This window comes from Aphidius gifuensis, linkage group LG3 (assembly GCF_014905175.1).
Source record: "Aphidius gifuensis isolate YNYX2018 linkage group LG3, ASM1490517v1, whole genome shotgun sequence".
Lineage (NCBI taxonomy): Eukaryota > Metazoa > Arthropoda > Insecta > Hymenoptera > Braconidae > Aphidius > Aphidius gifuensis.
Genome location: NC_057790.1, coordinates 21,087,781 through 21,108,986, shown reverse-complemented (window position 1 = coordinate 21,108,986; position 21,206 = coordinate 21,087,781). Strand labels below are relative to the sequence as shown.

General features: G+C 23.2%; 1 protein-coding gene across 5 annotated transcripts; it reads left to right on the top strand.

The window, feature by feature from the left end:
- Positions 1 to 534: 534 nt before the first annotated feature.
- On the top strand, positions 535 to 20,623 carry LOC122852727 (serine/threonine-protein kinase minibrain). 5 transcript variants are annotated; one of them, XR_006373856.1, is made up of 11 exons: positions 535 to 2,804; positions 5,821 to 6,294; positions 6,571 to 6,705; positions 9,855 to 10,090; positions 11,801 to 11,969; positions 12,056 to 12,223; positions 12,297 to 12,583; positions 12,667 to 12,813; positions 13,000 to 13,432; positions 15,022 to 15,121; positions 16,793 to 16,906. XR_006373856.1 is itself a non-coding variant. In XM_044152679.1 (10 exons), exons 2-10 carry the CDS (start codon positions 6,105 to 6,107, stop codon positions 17,245 to 17,247), a joined length of 2,220 nt encoding a protein of 739 aa, XP_044008614.1. In that variant the 5' UTR covers positions 535 to 2,804; positions 5,821 to 6,104; the 3' UTR covers positions 17,248 to 20,623. The 5 variants fall into 5 exon arrangements, 2 of the variants coding, with proteins under 2 accessions (XP_044008614.1, XP_044008616.1); XR_006373858.1 differs by lacking the exon at positions 15,022 to 15,121 and adding an exon at positions 14,086 to 14,181 and having other exon boundaries at positions 16,793 to 16,904; XR_006373857.1 differs by lacking the exon at positions 16,793 to 16,906 and adding an exon at positions 14,086 to 14,181 and having other exon boundaries at positions 15,022 to 15,102.
- The last annotated feature ends 583 nt before the right edge of the window (positions 20,624 to 21,206 follow it).

The following is a 21,206-nucleotide window of genomic DNA, read 5'->3' as shown; positions in this document are numbered from 1 at the left end:
TATACACAAAATAAATTAATTTTTTGTTAATAATAGCTTTAATAAATATATGAATTTTATAGTGTATTTAAAAATAAAAAAAAAATAATTAAAGAAAGATTTAGCTTGATTTATTTTTTACAACAAAAAAATTAATTAATACCCAAAAAAAAAAAAAAAATGCTTGTACAATTTATACAATAAAAATTATTCTAATAAAAATTCAAATAAACCCGCCAATTTTAAATGGAGTTCATCAAGTTGGTAGCACCGAATTAAAACAAAATGTACAAAAGCAAAATAAACAAAAATTCGTATAAATAATAATAAAATTAAATAAATATATAATTATTATAATGTCAAAAAAAAATAATAAATAATTAATTAAGTATTAAATATTGTTATGATATTTAAATAATGAAATGATTGCTTGTCGTCAAGCGGTGTTGCGTTATGTTTATCAGACTGTTATTACAAAGCATCATAGTAGCGCCAAATATTGTATTAGTGGATGTCTAGATAACTAAATATCCATAAAGTCTGGCTCCATGTTAACACGAGAAAGCGATGCGGTATCCCCGCGGTCAGGGCGTGCAGTTCCTCGTGTCTCGTGTGTGATAGTGGCATTTTTGTTTTTTTTTGTTGTTTATTATTTACAATAAAATAATATTGTGATTATAATTATTATTAATACATATTAATAATTATAAATAATATAACAATTAATAATACATCATTATTTAAAATAAATTTTTCATCATTTTTTATTTTCCTGTTCATCAAAAAATTGGTACACACATATACCAATAAAATTTACTCATAAATTACATACACATATACAATAGTGACGACACTGAGAAAAAAAGTATAAAAAACTGTGTGAATCTCGTCCCAGTGTGACGACAAAAATATATATATATATCACACATATATATATATTAATATAAAAAAAAAAAAAAAAGTTTCTTGTGATAAAAAAAAAAAATCCAGAACTCCTGATTATTAGTCATTTATAATTAGTTCTATAAAAAGTACCAAATAATAATGTAAATTGTGAATTTAAAAAAATATTATTTATATATTATTTTAAATAAAAAATTAAGTGGTAGAAAGTGTTAAATATATCTATATAAATATAAATAACATTTTTTTTTTTTTTTTATATATGTATATAATAATAATATAAAATATTGATGTTGATGTGTGTGAGGAAAGTTTGTCGGAGCGTGTCGGCGACGCTGTGTATATGACGGAGGTGAATGCACGAGAGACGACAACGACGACGACGACGACGACGGAGTTTTGTCCCCCTTGTATGTGTACGTCTCTACCTTAATAATAACAACAACGAGTTATCAAGTGCGTCTGTGTTGTGTACCTCATATTAAAATTACGTACAACGCGACAGTAAAATTTTTGAGGGAAAAAAAAAAAAAAAATCTAAAATTATTATTGTTTTTTTTATTTAAATATTATAAATATTATTATTATAAATTAGTATCTAGAGCGTCAAAAAGATACAAAAAACAAGTAAAAAAAAAATAGTGTGAGAGAGTGTAGAAATCACAACAACAACAACAGAGAAAACTTCAAACAACTCCAAAATAAAACAACTACTCCAAATAAGTGTTTTATTAATAGCCAAAATTTATATAAAAAAATATTATTAAATAATATTAAAAATATACATATGTTGTCACCGGTTTAAATTGAAAATTATTATTTAAAAAAAAATATAAATAATATAAACGTCAAATAAGAGAGGATTAAAAATTTGTGAAAATTTATTTGATAATTGAGTGAATAATATTTGCTTGATATAATAATAATTATTATAAAAAATATAAACAAAAAAAAGGACAAATTAATTTGAATAAATTATCAAAAAAAAAAAGAGAGAGAGACAGAGTGGGGAGTGACGTTGCTGGGCGTCGAAATTGGACGTTACACGTTTTGTTGTTATTTTGCCGTGGTGCTTTTGACCCTTTGGCGGGCGAGTTCACTGCAGGCATTGCCGCGGGGGTGTTCGGTGCCTTCGTGCGTAGCGACGCAAACGGTCACGATCGCCGTCATCCCCTATTGTCGCTTTTCATCCCCCTTTTATTTTTATTTTTTTTAATTTTCCTCTCTTGCAACACACTACCGCCTTCTCTTAAACAGCTACATTATTAATAAATTATTACAATAAATAATGTTTTTAATTATTAATTCTTGACAATTAATTATTTGAAAAAAAAAAACATATACATATAAGCTTTTTTCAATAATTGAGATATAATTTTTTAAACAAAATATATACGTAATAATTTTAAGCTGTCAATATTTCATGATATAAATATTTGATTAATTTTAAAACTGTGTGACAACTGTGTTAATTTGACAGATGGAATGATAATAATAATATACAGGAAAAAAAAATATATCTTGCTTTGGGATATATAAAAAAAAAATTGACAAATCAAGTTGATAAAATTAGCAACAATTGAAGATTATCTAGAACGTAAATCAGTGATTAATTTGTGAATTGTTTGTGCAAATTATTAACGTGTTTTATTTATTTATTTGAAAGTTTTTCTTTTTTTTTGTTTTTTTGTGTACACGTTGCTTCTCTGACAACACCAGTGGATTTTGTGTGAATCAACAAACTAGTGAATTTATTTATTGTGTAAAAAAGTTTTATAAATAATTAAACTATATATTTGTTTTTTAAATTTTATTTATTTATTTGTGGATATTTTGTTGGTGATTGTTTTGGATACCTCATGACACGTTTTATCAAAAAAACAAAATTATTTTTGTGACATCTTTATTGTGCCACGAATAAGGTAATTAAAGATGGTTAATTTAAATAATATATTAAACTAATTTACTTTGAAAAGTTTTTTTTTTTATTTTTTTAAATGACCTACTTGCTAATGTTGCCGAGATTTAACGGTATTTTTGATTTTTTTTTGTTGTTGCTATCTCGTTTTAATTATAATTTCTAAATTTTTTTTTTGTTTTCTTTTTCAAATGTCGTTGTAAAAAATTCAATTGAATATTGACCTCGATATTAGAAGTTTTTTTTTTACAATCGAGTAAATTAAATTGTTTTTTTTTTTTCGTATTTATGTTCAAAGTGATGAACGATTATGAAATTCTAACCTCAAAATTGACAGGTCACGCCATTTTTAAGAATACACCTCTTTTTTTTAACATTAAAAAATTTTATTTATTAAAAATTGAATTAATGAAAAATTTAATAATACAATATATCAAGTAATTTTATTTTAAATTGTTTTTAAATGTTAATTGATTTTCTTTCATTTTTTATAATATAAATTTTCTATTCACCAATAAAATAAAATTAAAATTCTAAAATATTTTTTAAAACATGCACACATTATTGTAATTTATATAAAAAAAAAATCAACAATTTATCCAATTATTACAATAGTTTAATAATGAATAAAAAATTAGCTCATATTTTTTTTTATAATTGTAAATTATTAAATGACTTGAATATTTTAAATTTTTCACGAGTAAATTTGTCAATATAGGTCAAATAATTCATCGAATTAAAAAAAAAAAAAAATAGATAATTTAACTATCCAATTTTTTACATTATTTAAAATGTATTTTAAAAGATTATTATAGAAATTTTTAAATAATTGATATGATTTTATTTGTATTGTAAATTTTATTTTTTTTATTTTTCTTGATTAATTCTGTTGAAAGCCGCGTGGTTGTTGAATGCAAATTTAAATATATATATACGTATGTAAAGTAGAAGGGTATAAATATCATTGGGTGGTAGTAAAGTAACAATAATCAGTTGAAAAATAAATAAAAAAAATAATATGGATAAATGGACGTCTGTTGTCACGCAGATAAATGCAAAATATTGATAACTTTATTTTCATAAATCGTCATTTCGAAAAATAATACAAAGCTCATTCTAATTTGCAGCTGTTCTCATAAATCAAGAGCAAAATATACTCCAAAAATTCCAATATCAAAATTTGACATAAAACATTTAACAATGGTATTAAATTTATTATTAAAAAATTCGTTTAATTTCATCCAAACAGTTGAAAAATAAATTGCAAATTTCTATTTGATTTACAATTCAAAATTGTCATTCTAAATAAAACTTTTTCATACATTTTGTAGTCTATAATTTTATAAATAAATTAATACTTTTTTTAAAAAAATTATTCATCAACTAATTGACTTAATTATCATGGTAATTTAATTATTAATTTATTTACGTACATTCGAAAGAAGCCAAGATAAATTAAAAATAAAAAAAAATAATAATCATCAACCCTTTATTGAAACATAGTATGATCTTTGTGACTTGTGTGTAATTGAGTGTATTTAAATATAAGTCATCAGTATTATTTATCAACCACAAACAACAATATAAATGAATTAAAATAAAAAATACTATGTACTTACATTTTAATCCAGTTGGTTTAATTGAATTTACAATTAGATAAATATATTTTTAAAATCAATCATTCTCATGTCAGTTTGTTGTTTAATTTAAATAAAATAATATAAAAATTTTAATTTATAGCTTACGTAAAAATAATTTATATTTTTAGTTCATTTAATAATTTATTTTTTTTAAAATACCCCCTATACTTTGAATAAATTAATAAATAAAAACAACATAATAAACTAAATGCAAATTGAGTATTAAAAAATTTTTATATTTATTTTTTAAACATTGTGATTGCACTAAAGTTTTTACGAGTTTTACTATTATTTTTTTTTTTTTATTTGTAAATTATTAGATTGTAAAACATGATTCTAAGAAATGAGTATGAAATAAGTCATAATTAAAACTGATAAAATCTACAATAAAATGTTGTTGATAATTAGATAGTATATAAAGAAAGGGCAACACAAAAAAACTGCCACATAGATTGTCTGGTTTCAGCTGCAGATGGTCAAAAAACACCTGCCTTAATTATCACATATATACATGTAACAGTGGATTTAAACCACGTGCAAAAAAAAAAAAACTTAAAATCCCTGTTTTATTTTCTTCATTATATTTATTCTGTATTCCCATTTGAAATGAGATAGTTGACGCAAAAAAATTACCGCTGAAAAAGTTCCAAAATACTTTCCTAATTGACTGATTTAAAATAATTTTTTTTTAATGATTAGATTTTTTTTTTTTGCGATTAGAAATGTCTGAAATATCGTTTCGACGAAATCGTTATAAATCGAAATGTATTAAATGAAATTTCGATTTGAAAATATGCATTTTTAAGATTTATTTTTCATATTTTTATTAATTTAAATGATTTTTTATTAAAAAAACAGTTTCTTTTACGAAATATTTTGAAAATTTAACGGAAAAATTGAAAGGTTTTTTGGGAGGGATAGTTTGAACACAATTATTATTCGTTATAAAGTTGATGAAACTTTCAAATAAGGGTTTTAAAATAGCTATAGCTTCATTTGCAATATATAAACCAGTAAATTTTTCTCAATACTCGTGTATATTATAAATTTGTTTAAAACAAATCAAACTTATCATGACAATAGTACCTTTAACAAAGTATAAACAATAGAATGACATAAATCACATGAAAATAATTAAGTTTTAAAATTACTAAAAGCATTATTTATTAAGTGAAAAAAATTTATCAATAGTTCGTTTTGTGTTGGCAAAGTATCATCTTCAATTCTAATTAAATAAATTAAATATCTTTGTGAATCCAAACTTTTAATAAATACAAAAAACAAATACAATTTGTCAGTAAAAAAATGATTAAATAAATATTAATTATAAATATAAAATTGATAAAATAATAACAAATTATTTTATTTTTTAAATTTCAGTTTTGAAAAGACAACAAAGTATATAACCCAAGATCCAGTAATGCCTCTTCACTCATATAAATAAGCTAAAAAAAAATATTACGTATAAATACAGGGTAATCATCTTATAATAAAAATTTAATTAAATAAAACTGTATAGGTGATTTGAGTGATCACTTTTTTCCATAAAATAAAATAATAAAAAATAAAAAAAATAATAAGGGAAAGAAAGGAGGGCCTGACGAGCCCCATGTTGTGAGTGTCACAAAATCTGCCGCAGGCAGTGAAAAAGTGGATCTGCTGGTATGGAGTATGACGGTGGTGGTGGCGGCGGTGGAGGCGGTGGAAGTAGCACTAGTGGAGCCCGAGAAGAATTTCAAGATTCACCACCAGGTCCACACGTTATTCCTGGTAACCCTCAATCAATTGAGGCCTACAGAGCATGGTGTAGACATGAGCAGTTGATGATGATAGAGCTTGCAGAACAAGAAATGTGTAAGTATTATGTAAATTGTTTTTTTATTTATTATTTTTTGCTTTTAAACTTTATTCTACTTTAATCTACTTTTTTAGAATTCTTGGTAGCTTCAATGGTATTCTATCTTTTCCCCAATAATTCAAAAATTTGGTAGTATAAAAATTTAGCTAGGGATTTATTGAAAAAATCGATAATACTGTAAATCAAAAACGATATTTTGAAGTTTTTAATACTTCTGGATATACGGTAGTTTAGATTATAGATAAATATTTATATTTTAACTTAAAATGTAGGTGGTCGAGGTCGGGGAAGTGTTCAACAACCTACAGCAAGTACACGCGTTATCCCAAGCACTGATGCAGTTGATGCAGCATGGCTCAAACGTGAACAGCTGTTTATGTCACAATTATCAAAAGAATCACAACAACGTAAGTATTTTAGGCAAATTGTTTTTTAAATTTGATCTCAAAGTAGTTTTTTTTATTTCCAATTTATATAATCGTTGATAATACAGCTGAAAATTTGCAGAAAGTACATGAAATTATTTACAATTTTACTTGCAAAATAGCTGGAGTGTTGTCATTTTAATTTGATTGATTTTTAATTTATATTTATTATCCCACTCATTATGATGGTATCTATTTAAAATTGAAATCACTCGACATATGATCTTGCTGGAAAATATTTTGTATATACAATTACTTGGGGTGTATCTTGATTGACTTGAGATATCATCAACAAATGAAATTCACCCTTATGTAAATCTAACTTTATACGTACCACATAATGTCAAAATTTTACGCAATATTTTTATTATTACTTTATATATCTTTAACAAGAATTCATTTATTTGTTTTATTTTTTTTGTTAGTGTTAATTATCATTTATGCCATATTTTTGAATTTTTCCTTTGCTTTTTTTTTTTGCTCTTTTTATCAATGCTAGCGCTGTTGAACTCTTTAGCTTCAAAATATCTTTATTTTTTCTCATTTCTTTCTTTAATTTCCTTTTGCTAATTAAAGAAAAAATACATTATTCATTAATAATACATGTTTATTAATCATTTACTATTTTTTAATACTTGAAAATTAAAAAAAAAAACTTTTTAATAAACTCAGTATTCTCATAAATTCAAAAATTAATTAAATATTTTTTTTTTGTAATATTTGATCTTATCAAAATGTCATTTTACATAAAAAATAAAAAATTAAATTTAATAATTTATCAAGATTTTCAAGTATTTTCCAAGTGTAGATGAATAAAATGACAAAAAAGAAAAGAAAAAAAAACTGTAGATTTCTTTCTTGAACGTTTGTTTCTTCAAATAGTTAAAAGTGTATGAGAATAAGATGAAAAATAATAATAATAATAATAATAGTTTAGAGGGTGGTTTGGCTCATGGTTCACAGAGGCAGGCATATCAGGCCATAGTGAGTTAGTTGGTCTCGGCGGTGGTTGCTCCACCCCATGCGACACGATCAATACACTCACCCCTTTGCCCAAAAGCTATCCCTCTTTTCTCTTTTTCCCATCACCATCACCACCACCACTCTTCACTTTTTCCTCATCATTATTTCGTCTCAGTCTCACATACGGTTTGTTTCTATTCCTTCTCGTTGATCACCCACCACCCATTTACCACTTACTAGCTCACTCACTCATTCGAATTCAACTTTACCATACTCAACTCTCTGTCTGATGCTGGCAGGCGCACAATTTTCTCTTTCTCTTCCTCTCTTTATTTTATTCTGTCTCACTATAGGTATATATCTCGTTCAACAGTCCACCAGAAGGATGTTCGAGGTGCGCTTCATGGTTAACAGCAGCAGCCAGCACCAGTAGCACCACCAACGAAGCTGTTTGCTTGTTCATACCAAAATGGTCTTTCTGTTGCTATGCCAGCACCTCGCCCTCTCTTTTCTCTATACTCGTACATCTATCTACTAAATACTTTTCTTTTTTTTTTTTCTTCATCTTTTGTCATATTCTATCTCGTGATGATATACATCTACTAATGCTCATTTTATAACTCAAAATAATATTGATATTAAAAACCAAAAAATCTTTTCACAATGTCAATCATTTTACAGATAAAAATCATATTAATTCTTGTAAATTTTGTTGATTTATCCATCAACACGTGTCGTGGTTAATTTAATAAATAAATAAACAAAAAAAATTAACTCACTTGATTGACTGTGCATGTGCAAAATGTGCTTTTTAATAACACCTTTGTATATATTATAATTATGAAAGATTTTTCAAGGTATAAATTCATTTAAGCTTGATCCTTTTTTTTTTTTTTTTTTCCTTGATAGAAAATACTGTTTATATTTTGGTGATTTAAATTTTCGACAAGATTAAAATTGTAAATCATCAATTTTATAATCAGCTGATATTATCAATGATATATTTTTCTGGCAAATTGATAAAATTATTTTCTTTTTCGTTTTTTATATATTAGCTATAATCGAGCTTTCTTAGTGTATTTTTTGTTTTTTTCAATTTATCATTGAAATATAAAAAATATGTTAATGAATATAATAAAAATATTTATGATGTTATCAATTTGTATTATATTGATGTAAATTGTGAATAAAAGAGCGAATTATTTTGGCTGGGAGTTGTGAATAGCTAGCATAGCAACAACCGTTGTTCGTTTGGGAGTCTCGTCAACTCCGCACGCGCGAAAAAGAGAAATATATATAAAGTGAGAGTGAAATGATAAAAAGAGAGTAAAGAAAATAAAGATGTAACAAAAATAAAAAATCTGTACAATTAAAAATACAACTGAAAAAAAATTTTTATGAATGATCAACTATTTTTCATGATTAACCACAATACTTATCAATTTTTCTAATAATTTATCATTAAAAAAATTCACCCCTAAATTTTTCTACCTGCAAACATGTTTGTCTTGACTAAAAAATTTATTTATATATTTTTTCCGACTTTCTCATTATTTTTTTTTGTATATCAAATTAACTTTTATAACAAAATTAATGAGAAAGCTATTTTTTTTTTTAAATTTAATTTTATCTATTAAAAGCTAAACATATTGCCGATGACATAGAAAATATATTCGCGTCATCAGCATATTGTAAATTATTAAAAATAATATATTGATAACAATTGAAAAAATAAAATATAAAAAAAGTGTTCACTCAAAGCGTAAATATTAAATGAGAACGTTTTAGTGAAACTTTATTTTAAGATTGTTTTGTACTTTTTAATTTTCTTTTACCCTCTTATCTCACTAGCACAGACTTTATGTTATAACAGTGCTTAATATAAAAGTATCGCACAATTTTTCGCACCTCTTTTTTATTCTTTTCATTGATAGTAGTTAGTAAAAACAATTAACTCAAAATGTTGTTACTGTTTTGTTCTATAGAATTTGGCACAAAGCTCAACAGAATATATACAAATAACAATGCAAACATTTTTCTTCTTTTTTCTTGATGCAAAAAGTTTAACTAAAGCTGTGGTTAACTTGTTAATTTATTTATATAATAATAATAATTTTGTTAAGGATCAATTTCATATTAGTGTGCTAAATAAATTGTGTATTTTTCAGTGAGTGGCAGATCAGGAAGTGGTGGTGGACCACTTTATGGAAGATTGGTGTCCGAAGAACCACCGCTACCAGTATGTGGATCTGGAAGTGGTACAACGAGTAGCCTACCGTTGGAAAAACCAGCAGATATTCATGCGATGCAAGCAAGAATACCTCATAGATTTCGAGATCCAGCAACAGCTCCACTCAGAAAACTTAGTGTAGATCTTATTAAAACCTACAAGCACATTAACGAGGTAGGCATATTTATCAATTAAAAAAAACTACAATTTTTACAGTGACAAAATTCAGCCATAAAAATTTATTGTCACGCAAATTTTAGAGATTCTCCAATTAATAATACAAACAAGTCATGAAAAAATTAAAATAGTCAATGATATTAGGATTTAATGAATCATATTAAAATAAAAAAATAGATATGACAAATTTGTGATTGAGAGATGCACGTTATTCAGATGGATACATAGTATTGAGAGTTTAGTAAGGTACTGATACATTCCATCAATGTACTTGGTATGACTATCAAGTGCTTGAAATGTTTCGAAATCTTGTAAATTTTGAATGATAATTCTTACTATTTAGGCCGAGTAAAGTGTGCATTCCATAATCGCACGCGGTTTATACAAATCACAAATTAATTTTCAAAAACTAAAATTAAAATTATGTGCTTTTATTGAGATTAATAATTGAAAAATAAATTTGTCGAAATATATTTTTACCAGAGGGTTGAAAGTTGGTACATTGACTTATTCATTTGACAGTATTTACTTAGGTATGAATGCTACAATGTCGATATCAATACAACAAAACAGTTCAACCAGCTGAAACATCTATAGTATTTTGAATAAACAATCCTTCGTGCTCAATGTCAGTAATTCCCTTGGTTTGATAGAAAAACACAAAATTATTATTTCAACTGTTACAAGATTTTATCAAGCATAAAAAAAAAATCCAGCAATAAAATACTCAACACTTGTATCTTTTTTTTTTTTAATTAAATCAATATCTCTTTAAAAACTATATTTTCTCTCAACAATATCAAAAAGCCCCCCTAATAATGCATAGAAAAAATATCTAGAAAAAAAAGAGAAAAGAGAAAAGGTCATCGACCCTTCTTGTATTTAACTGCTTTTCATTCATGATTTTTGTTGGATGCGCTTTCATAAATTTTTTTCCTTTTTTAAAATCGATTCCCTTCTTACATTTTTTTTTTTTTTCATTCCCTTTAGTTGCATTCATCAATCCACTCAGTTGCTTTTGCCATCGTCCACCCATATTTTCTATCTGCATTAACTATTGTTATTATTTTTTGTTTGTTTAATTCAAAAATTGTAATATTTCAACATCTGGCTAGAGGATATAAAGTAACTGTGGGTTAATTTATTTTACAAATAGTTATTTACTACAAAATTCTAGAAAATATTATATTATGTTTTCTTTTTGATTTCAAAGTTTAATTATATTTATTTATGGAAAATTACATCTGTGTAATAATATGGACCAAGCATAGTTACTAAAAACTTTTAAGTAAATGAAAATTGATATTTTAATGCAAAGTTAAAGAAAACTACATGTGTTTTGAAATAAAATAAATGTAGAAATTTTATTTTCATATCAAGAGATTCAATTTTATATCAAGAGCAAAGCAAATAATCAAATAAAAAAAAAAAAACAAAACAAAATCATAGTTTGTCATCAACTACAGATTAAGTACTGAGCAGTATTTTTTTTTTTTATTCAACATACAAAAGCAAAGAAAAAAAAAAAAACAGATTTTAGTTAAACAAGAATATAATAATTATGCAATGATAATACTCATTAAAAATACATTGTTAATTTTATTATTTCATGACTTGTTAATGATATTATTTCACCAGACATATTTATCAAAAAAATAAATAAAAAAATGTTTCAACATTTATGATATTCATTTATTATATTTTTAGGTATACTATGCCAAGAAAAAAAGAAGAGCGCAACAAATGCAAGGTGAAGATAGCTCTCATAAAAAAGAAAGAAAACTTTATAATGATGGCTGGGATGATGACAACCACGATTATATAATTAAAAATGGTGAAAAATTTTTAGATCGATATGAGATTGATTCTCTAATAGGTATGATTAATTAAATTAAATTATTATATCTAATAAATAAACAATTAAATAAATAAAAAATACAAATTTGTTTTTTTTAATTTTAGGTAAAGGCAGTTTTGGTCAAGTAGTAAAAGCATTTGATCTTGAGGAACAAACACTAGTGGCAATAAAAATCATTAAAAATAAAAAACCTTTTCTCAATCAAGCGCAAATTGAAGTTAGGTTATTAGAAATGATGAATAGAGCTGATACCGATAACAAGTATTATATAGGTATGTAATAACGAAAAGAAAATTATAAAATTTATATTTATAAATTAATAATAAAATATATTTAATATTACAGTTAAACTAAAAAGGCATTTTATGTGGAGAAATCATTTATGTCTGGTATTTGAACTACTGTCTTACAATCTTTATGACCTACTTAGAAATACAAATTTTCGAGGGGTATCATTAAACCTCACGAGGAAGTTTGCACAACAATTGTGTACTGCCTTATTATTCCTATCAACACCGGAATTGAACATCATTCACTGTGATTTAAAACCTGAAAATATATTATTGTGCAATCCAAAAAGAAGTGCGATAAAAATTGTTGATTTTGGTAGTTCTTGTCAACTTGGACAAAGGGTAATTAAAAATATTATTAAATAATTTATAATAAATCTATTGAGCTATTTAATTTTATTATTTTATTTGTTGTTAATTTACAGATATATCAATACATTCAATCTAGGTTTTATCGTTCACCTGAAGTTTTACTTGGTATACCTTATGATTTAGCGATAGACATGTGGAGTCTTGGATGTATTTTAGTTGAAATGCATACGGGTGAACCATTGTTTAGTGGTGCTAATGAGGTAATTAGAAATTAATTTAAATAATCATTTATATTATTGATTCTCCTTATATAGAAAATTTTCATTATATTATTAAAAGGCTGAAAATTTTCTAATCATTTTATGATATTCATTGAATAAATAAATCGAAATAATTATTTTTATAAATAGTAATGAGTAATTAATTATGTTTTTTTGAATTAATAGGTTGATCAAATGAATAAAATTGTGGAAGTATTGGGTTTGCCACCAAAACATATACTAGACCAAGCGCATAAAGCAAGAAAATATTTTGATAAAGTACCAACTGATGGTTCATATGTGCTAAAAAAATCAAAAGATGGTAAAAAATATAGACTACCTGGTACAAGACGATTACAAGAAATTTTAGGTGTTGAAACTGGTGGTCCTGGTGGTAGAAGAAGTACCGAGCCAGGTCATTCAATATCTGATTATCTTAAATTTAAAGATCTTATACTTAGAATGCTTGATTTTGATCCAAAAACAAGAGTTACGCCGTACTATGCATTACAGCATAATTTTTTTAAAAGAACTGCTGATGAAGGGACCAACACAAATATAGCAGCTGCCAATAGTGCAAATACAAGTCCGGCAGTAGTTTCAATGAGTCAAGACAGTGGTAAGATTTGATATTAATCAAATAACCTTTTGTACAATAAGAAAATAATTAATAAAACAACAAAAAAAAACATATAATAATAAATTAATAATTAAATAAAGTAAACAAAGAAAAATAATAAATAATAATATACCTATATTTTTTTTTTTTTAAAAGCCAAATATTAAAATTTACGATTAGATTTAAATTAAGGATAACTATTATAATATTTAAAAAGTTAAATTTTTTTTTTATAATCAGTATTAAGGAAATTATTTAAATTTATGTACGACGATAATATTTATAATATAGATGCGTCTATATTTTTTTTATTATTTAAAACATTCAATGCCCTAAAATTATTTTCATTTTATTTTTTTTTGTTTATCTATAATTTGTTTTGTTTTGTAATTTTTTTTTATTTTAAATTAATTTTGCTTGCTTTTATTTATTATCACGCATAGTATTTAGTAATAATAATTTTTTTTTTTTATAATTAAAAATACATATAAGATAATTTCGGTTTTATTTGAATAATAAAAAGTTTTTTATTTCTTTCTCTTCGAATTTTATGATTAACGCGTTTTTAAATAAAGATAAACATAAATAATAATTTTATTTATTCATATGAATATATTAAAATGTTGTTAAACGAAAGATCCTATGAATTTTAGGATCAGCCTCGACAGATGATCGATGACAGAGTGTAGCCAGTCAGAACACAGCGTGTTTCATTACCCGAATTTTAGGAGTTTTGATTTGTGCAGAAAGTAAGAAATTATTTTTTTTTTTCGTCATTCAATTTAGTTTAATTTAACTTCTTTTTATTTCTTCAAACTATTATTTTCATTTTTTTTTTTTTAACTTAAACAATGCCAATAAAATATAGATTAATAATTTTTGTTTTTTTATCAATACGTATGAAAAAGTTTAGACGACCCGAAAATAAATAGTATCAGGTTTAGAAAATATACGCATTTAATATTCAAAATAATTTTTAAAAAAGAAAAAAGTATTAGAAAAAATATTAGAATTTATATTCAACTTGATTGCCGAATATTAGTAAACAGGATCGAAAAAATCAGGGTTACATTTAACAGACTATAAAACTATTCTATTAATAATTATAAATAAATAAAATACTCAATAATTTTATACCATATTATTATTATTTTTTATTATTATTTATTTTATTAAACAATTATCTCCTAATATTTTTTTTTTTAATTAAGTTTTACTTATGATTTTATAAAAAAACATAATTTAAAATTTTCAAATATCTCAAAGGAAAAAAAAAATTACCAAACGACATTAAATTAATTTTAAATATGTCAAAATTTTTTTTTTTATAAGCAAAAATAATATAGAATTATTTTATAAGAAACAATGTTTTTTTTCAGCATTAATATATATGTATATATATTTTTTAAATAAGAAAAAAAAAAAACAAAAATTAGGAATATAAAAATAAGATAATTTAAAATATTAAAATAAATAATTAAAAAAAAATTATATTATGCGAAAATAAAAATAAATTAAAGTGTTAATAATATTGATTATTAAAAAAAAAAAACAAAAAAACTAAAACAATGACTTATTGTTGCCCGTAGATATGATGGGGGGACAGTACGTGGCTCGATGACTGTCGTATCCGCGGGGCGGTGACAACCTGTCCTAGGCCCCCAACCCTAATCTTACTTACTAACATAAGTAAGTTCTCATAAAAAAAAAAAATAAACAAATATCCTACTAAAAATAAAATCAAATTTGTTTAATAAATTATAATTAAAATAATAATAAATAAATAAATATAAAACTTGATTTTTAAAAAAGTCAATTATTTAAAATGTTCAAAGACACATTCAAGTATTACAAAAAAAATTTATATTAAAAAATAAAATAATTGTTAATATTCTCTTTTTATAGAAGCATTTAAAATTTTTTTAAATTTATAAATTAGCAAGTTGTAATTTAATATTCATCTATCAACTTGTAAATTTGATTTCTATTTAATTTTTTTTTTTTACCAACTTGTATTTGAAAAAGTATCGACCTTCGAAATATTAAATCTAACAGGATATCTGCCCCTTAACTGTCATATTTCTAGATTTTTTAAAATAATATTTACACAATACTTGAATGTCGTCCAACAACTTTAAATCAACTTTTTTAAAGTCAAGTATTAATGTCCCGTGGCCTCGGTTTGTAATGTGCGAAGCCTGCTTGAAATTTTAAAAAACAAAATAAATAATAATAATTATGTATATAATTTCAAGGAGCCAATGGATTCATATAATTTGCCCATGACTCTGAAATTTATTTATGTTTTAATAAAATGATTTGATTTAATTTATCAACGCTCAATTTATTTTTTTTTCTACAATTTTTTTTACATTTAAAATTGACACTTGTAAATATAAATAATATAATTAAGTTAATAAAATATTTAAAAAAATAAAATAAAAATAATTGAGCTTTGTTGAAATATATCAATTCAATTATAACAGTTTTTTTTTTCAACTAAAATTTATACTCTTGGATATATTTACTCCATTCTAATAATTAAAAAAAATTTTTTAATTATTTTTTTTTTAATTATACAATCATTTCTAATTGGTATGGAGAATGTGTTTTATATTTTTATATGGAATGATGTAATGCATTGTGTTATTGAATTTTATTTTTAATTTATTGCTTTGTATTTTTTACTATTCTATCTTTCAAAAAAAATCGTTTAAAAAATATAGCATGTTACTGAAAAAATTTGGGATATTCAATTTTAAAAAAACCGTCTTTTTATGAATTTAAAATAATTTAAAAAATATATAATCACGTTGAGAATAAACCCCTCGACGTTATGATGAATAAAAAAAAAAAAACCTCCTTGATTTTTGCACGTTAAGCACGATAAACAATATCCTTAAAAATAAAAAAATAAAAATAAAAAAAAATACCTGTAATATACAGGATAAAAATAGTGCATTTTTGAAGCATACAATTTTAAATATGATAAAAAAAAAATTCCTGCAACCCAAGTAGAGAACCTTTAGAAACGTCGAACGAATCGTAGTCTTCGACCCTCGATTTTATAAACTTTAAAAAAAAAATTAAGTAGTCATTTTATAATAATCAATTCATGTATCTCAGATAAAGCTAAAATAATTTGTTCATTTAAATTAATTAATGTTAAATTATGTAGAAAAAAATTCAAGCTTTATCAGTGATACAATGAAAAGAAATTTAAAAAAATGGTCTTAGTGAATGGACTATTGTCTCTAGAATTTAGTTGTTTCAATTAAAATATATATATCTATAAAAAAAAAATAAAAATAAATATAATATTGAATAATATAAATTGATAATAAAAATTGATGTTAACAGGACTAGTAACTATGTCAGGTCAGGCAAATGGCAGTAGCAACAACAGTTTAATGCAAGTGCCAAATATTCCAAGTGGTAGCTATCAACCAATGGAGTGTGAATCCTCACCTCGACATACTAGTAATCGTCGTCAATTAGCACCTGGTTATTTATCGACGACAACAACAACAATTGAGACATCAAATACATCAACAATATCATCATCATCAATACAATCATTGGATAATAATTCACGTATACAAAGTTCACTTGGTACAATAATATTACCTGCAATGATAACATCACCAATGATACAACAACAAAATTATTACAAATATGGATATCAAAATAATGATACACATACTATTGTTGGACGACAACAAACAACAACAACTGTTAAACAACGTGATCCTGAACGTGAGGATAGTCCAATGGTTGGTGTTTGTGTACAACAAAGTCCAGTTGCAATACATTGAATTAATTTATGCCAATTTAACATGATAATGACAATTTAATATCCCAAGAACTGAATTTTTATAATTATTTTTCTTCTCATGGGATTATTATATATATATATTATTATATATAAAACAAAAATAAACAAAATGAAATAATAATTTAATATATACAACGGCATTTAAAAGCTATGTTTTTATTGTTTTTATTATCTAACAAGATTTTAAATAAATAATATTAATAACAAACAGGTAAATAAATTATATTAATGATAGTAATTTTTATAAATTACAAAACAAACAAACAACAACAAATTTAATATGGCCCAGTTAAGGATGAACCCAGCTGGCTTTGTTTTTTTATTTTCTTTCAATTTAAAATTTATTTAATATATTTTTTTTAATTGTCAAGCCTTGATGGCAATATTATAATTAGTACAACAATAAAATAAAACATGATATTTTTAACGTTTGTAATATTGATTTAAATTAAAAAACAAAAAGAAAAATACAAAATTTAAAATGATTTTTTATACTAAAAAATAATTTAAATAATTATTTTGTGTTTTTTGATTATTTAAAAGAAAAATTATAAGTTTGTTTTGAAAATATTAATAAAATTCTTGAAATATATATTTACCCTGTTAATTTAAACAAGCTTAAAGCCGATGAAAATTTTTTTTGAAATAAAGAAAAAAAAAGATACAAGAAGAAAAATAATACATACAGCTAATTTTTGTTGTAAAAATGAATTGAAAAAAAAAATAATAAAATTTGGCATATATTTATGTGGCCTAGAGAGTAACAGCTAATTGCTCTTTCATTGAAAAAAAAAAAATCCCAGCTATAAATAATATAATCGTGTACTCCAATCAAGTTTTATACAAAGTGTCACGATAGTAACAATTTAGTGAATAATGACTAGAAAAAAATAAATAAACACAGATTTGAATGATACTTATTTGTACAATACACTTAGATGAATGATAATATGAATATAATGAAGTACGGTGTGCAGCTTTAGGGTTTAATTATTAAGGACAAAAATGTGAAATATTATAGCAAAAAAAACTCTTCAACCCTTTATTTTCACACGAGTTTTCTGAACGATTTAATCACGGAAAATAAAAATAAAAAAAATAATTAATTATTTAATTAAAATAAAAAACCATTGTAGAAGAGTTATGCCATGTATGTTTGTGTTATGTGTGTGTGTAAAATGTATGAGTGAAATTTTTCGTGTGAAAGTGTGATAAAAAGGGTGGCAAAAATATAATGGTTTGTTGCTAAACAAGGACTCGAAACAAACCATCCTTGTGCCGCTTAAACAATACATATTTATACATAAAAAAAATGCATCGATAAGAAAGTTTTTTAAAAAAAAAAAAATATACATTTAAGATTTATTCAAAATGATATAATCATACGAAAAAAAAAATACAAAAAAAAATATAAAATATAAAAAGAAAAAAAAAAAAAAAAGCATAGATAATAAAAATACAAAAAATTAAAAAATCCATTTCGGTCGTAGTCATATTTTTTAAATAATTTCTTGACATATTTTTTATTTCTTGAGATAAAATTTATAATTATCACGATGTAATTAATTGAACAAATAATTTTTATTTTTTAATTTGATATAGTTTAAATTGGTTTAAAAAATAAAAAAAGTTTTGTTGTTTTGTAAATTAATAATTTAATAAATTTTTTTTTTTCTTTTTATTTTTACATGACTGGTTTAGATTATAAGTAAAATAATTTAGGTATAATTTATTATTAACATGTAAATTTTAATTTAATTTAAAAATTATTTGTTTCAATTATTTTCATCGTGAGTATATTAAATTAAACGGTTTGAGCGAATTTTTATTTCAGTCAAAATTAATCAGCACAACGCTCTTCCATTAAAAAAAAATTAATTTAAAAAAATTGACAAAATTTATAAAGTATAATATTGTGACATCAATTATTTTTATTGTGATGTTAAATATTGGCTTTTTCTTTTCAATGATAATTTGTATATTTTTATACATGTCGGAGGGAAAAAAAAATAAATAATGTAAAAAAAAAAAAAATGTTTGAATTAACAATATAAGCCGATTATAAATGTTACAAGAAAATTAAAATACTGACATATGCATTTAGCCTGAGTTTAAATATTCGCATTATACAAAAAAATTTAATTATATTTATCTAAAATTATTTATTATCTATTATTTTTTTTTTCACCCAAAACTCTTTTGTCCATCAATAAGTCTGTGAAAGTAGAAATCTCTTGCTAAAGATAAATTATTTTTTATTGTTACTATTATTACTATTAACTCGCCATCAAATTCTACAAAGAAAAAACAATTTAAAGGCATGAATTAACGTATTAATAAACAAATAGCAAAATGAAAAAACAAATGATAATATTAGCAATGAAAAAAAAAAAGATTTCATCATTCATTAGAGTTCATTTTCTTATTCTGTACCCAAAAAATCATGTAAAAAAAAAAACACAATTATAATTATTTTTTCATACATATTCAAAATGAAACTTTAAAAGTTTAATGCCTTTTTAAAAAGATGCAATATAGTATCGCAGACTGATAAACATGTAACTTTACAATAACCGATGTAGATAGAAATAAAAAAAAAAAATAAATAATATAAAAAATTTCTTATTAATACAGCAAAACTGCCGAATAAAATTGAAAAATGCCGGAAATTATAAAATGAATAATCATTTATTTAATAAAAGTAATACGTAGTTATTACGATGACTGATAAAACTTGATGATTGATTTTTGGGTACTGAATTTTAGATTTTGACAAAAATAAAAAAAAAATAACAATAATTTTATTCAATGATATAAATTTAACGTTATTAAATATATTTAAATTTTTGTTTTGTTAAAAACTGTACAAATTTTTAATATCAAAACTTTGTTTTTATCATTTGTATATTTTTTGTAAATTATTTTTTAACATTATCATTGAATAATTTTAGAGACTTATGTTAATTACAAGACAAACTCTTGGCCCTAGAATGTTTTATAAAATTTCGATTTAATGAGTTTTGGATGAAAAACAAGACAAAAAAAAAAAAAATTAATTAATAATCATAATAGCAATAAACATTGTATTTATCCAATGGAAACATTAACAATCATACTTTTTACTTAATATATCATTGATTGATGTCAAAAAAAAAATTATAAAAAAAAATCCAAACAACATTACTAAAAAAATATTCAAACAAATAATCTGCGAATACTATTTTTCATTTCATTTATGCATTATCAAAAATTTTGTCGTGGCCAGTTAAAGAAAAATAAATAAATATAATTCCTGACGTCATGTGTAAAAACATTGTGTTCAGTAAATAAAAATATAAAAAAAAAAAAAACTAATACGACTGATGTGTCCCAAGATTCACCAAGTGAAAATTAAAATAATTGTTATTAACATTGATTAAATAAAAAGATAAAAAAAAAAAAATGTAATATAAAATTTTTAAATCAATCGAAATAATAATAATATTAATAATAATACAATTTTGATATCTAGAAATTAAAAAACTTAAAATCAAGTTTAATTTTGATTTTCATTTTGTGAAATTATTTGGGACTAAAATTATAAGGAACGAATGCAGAACCTGATTAAACAGTAAATAAATAAATACTAATAAAATAAACTTTAATAATTAAAGTTTTAATAACAGACCTCCAAACATGATGAAGATAATGAGAAAAAAATAAAAAATAAAAAATTGTATTTAACCTGTATACATTGACCTATTATAAATAATTATTATTATATACAATATTGTAATTAAGAATTTGAAACGATATTATATAAGGATTAATAATAAACAAACGCATCTTCAAATTTATTGCATATAAAATTATAATTTTCTTTTAATTATATTTGTTTTTTTCTTTTCAATAAAGTTATTACCATTAATTTGATATTTAAATATTATTAATATGGAAATT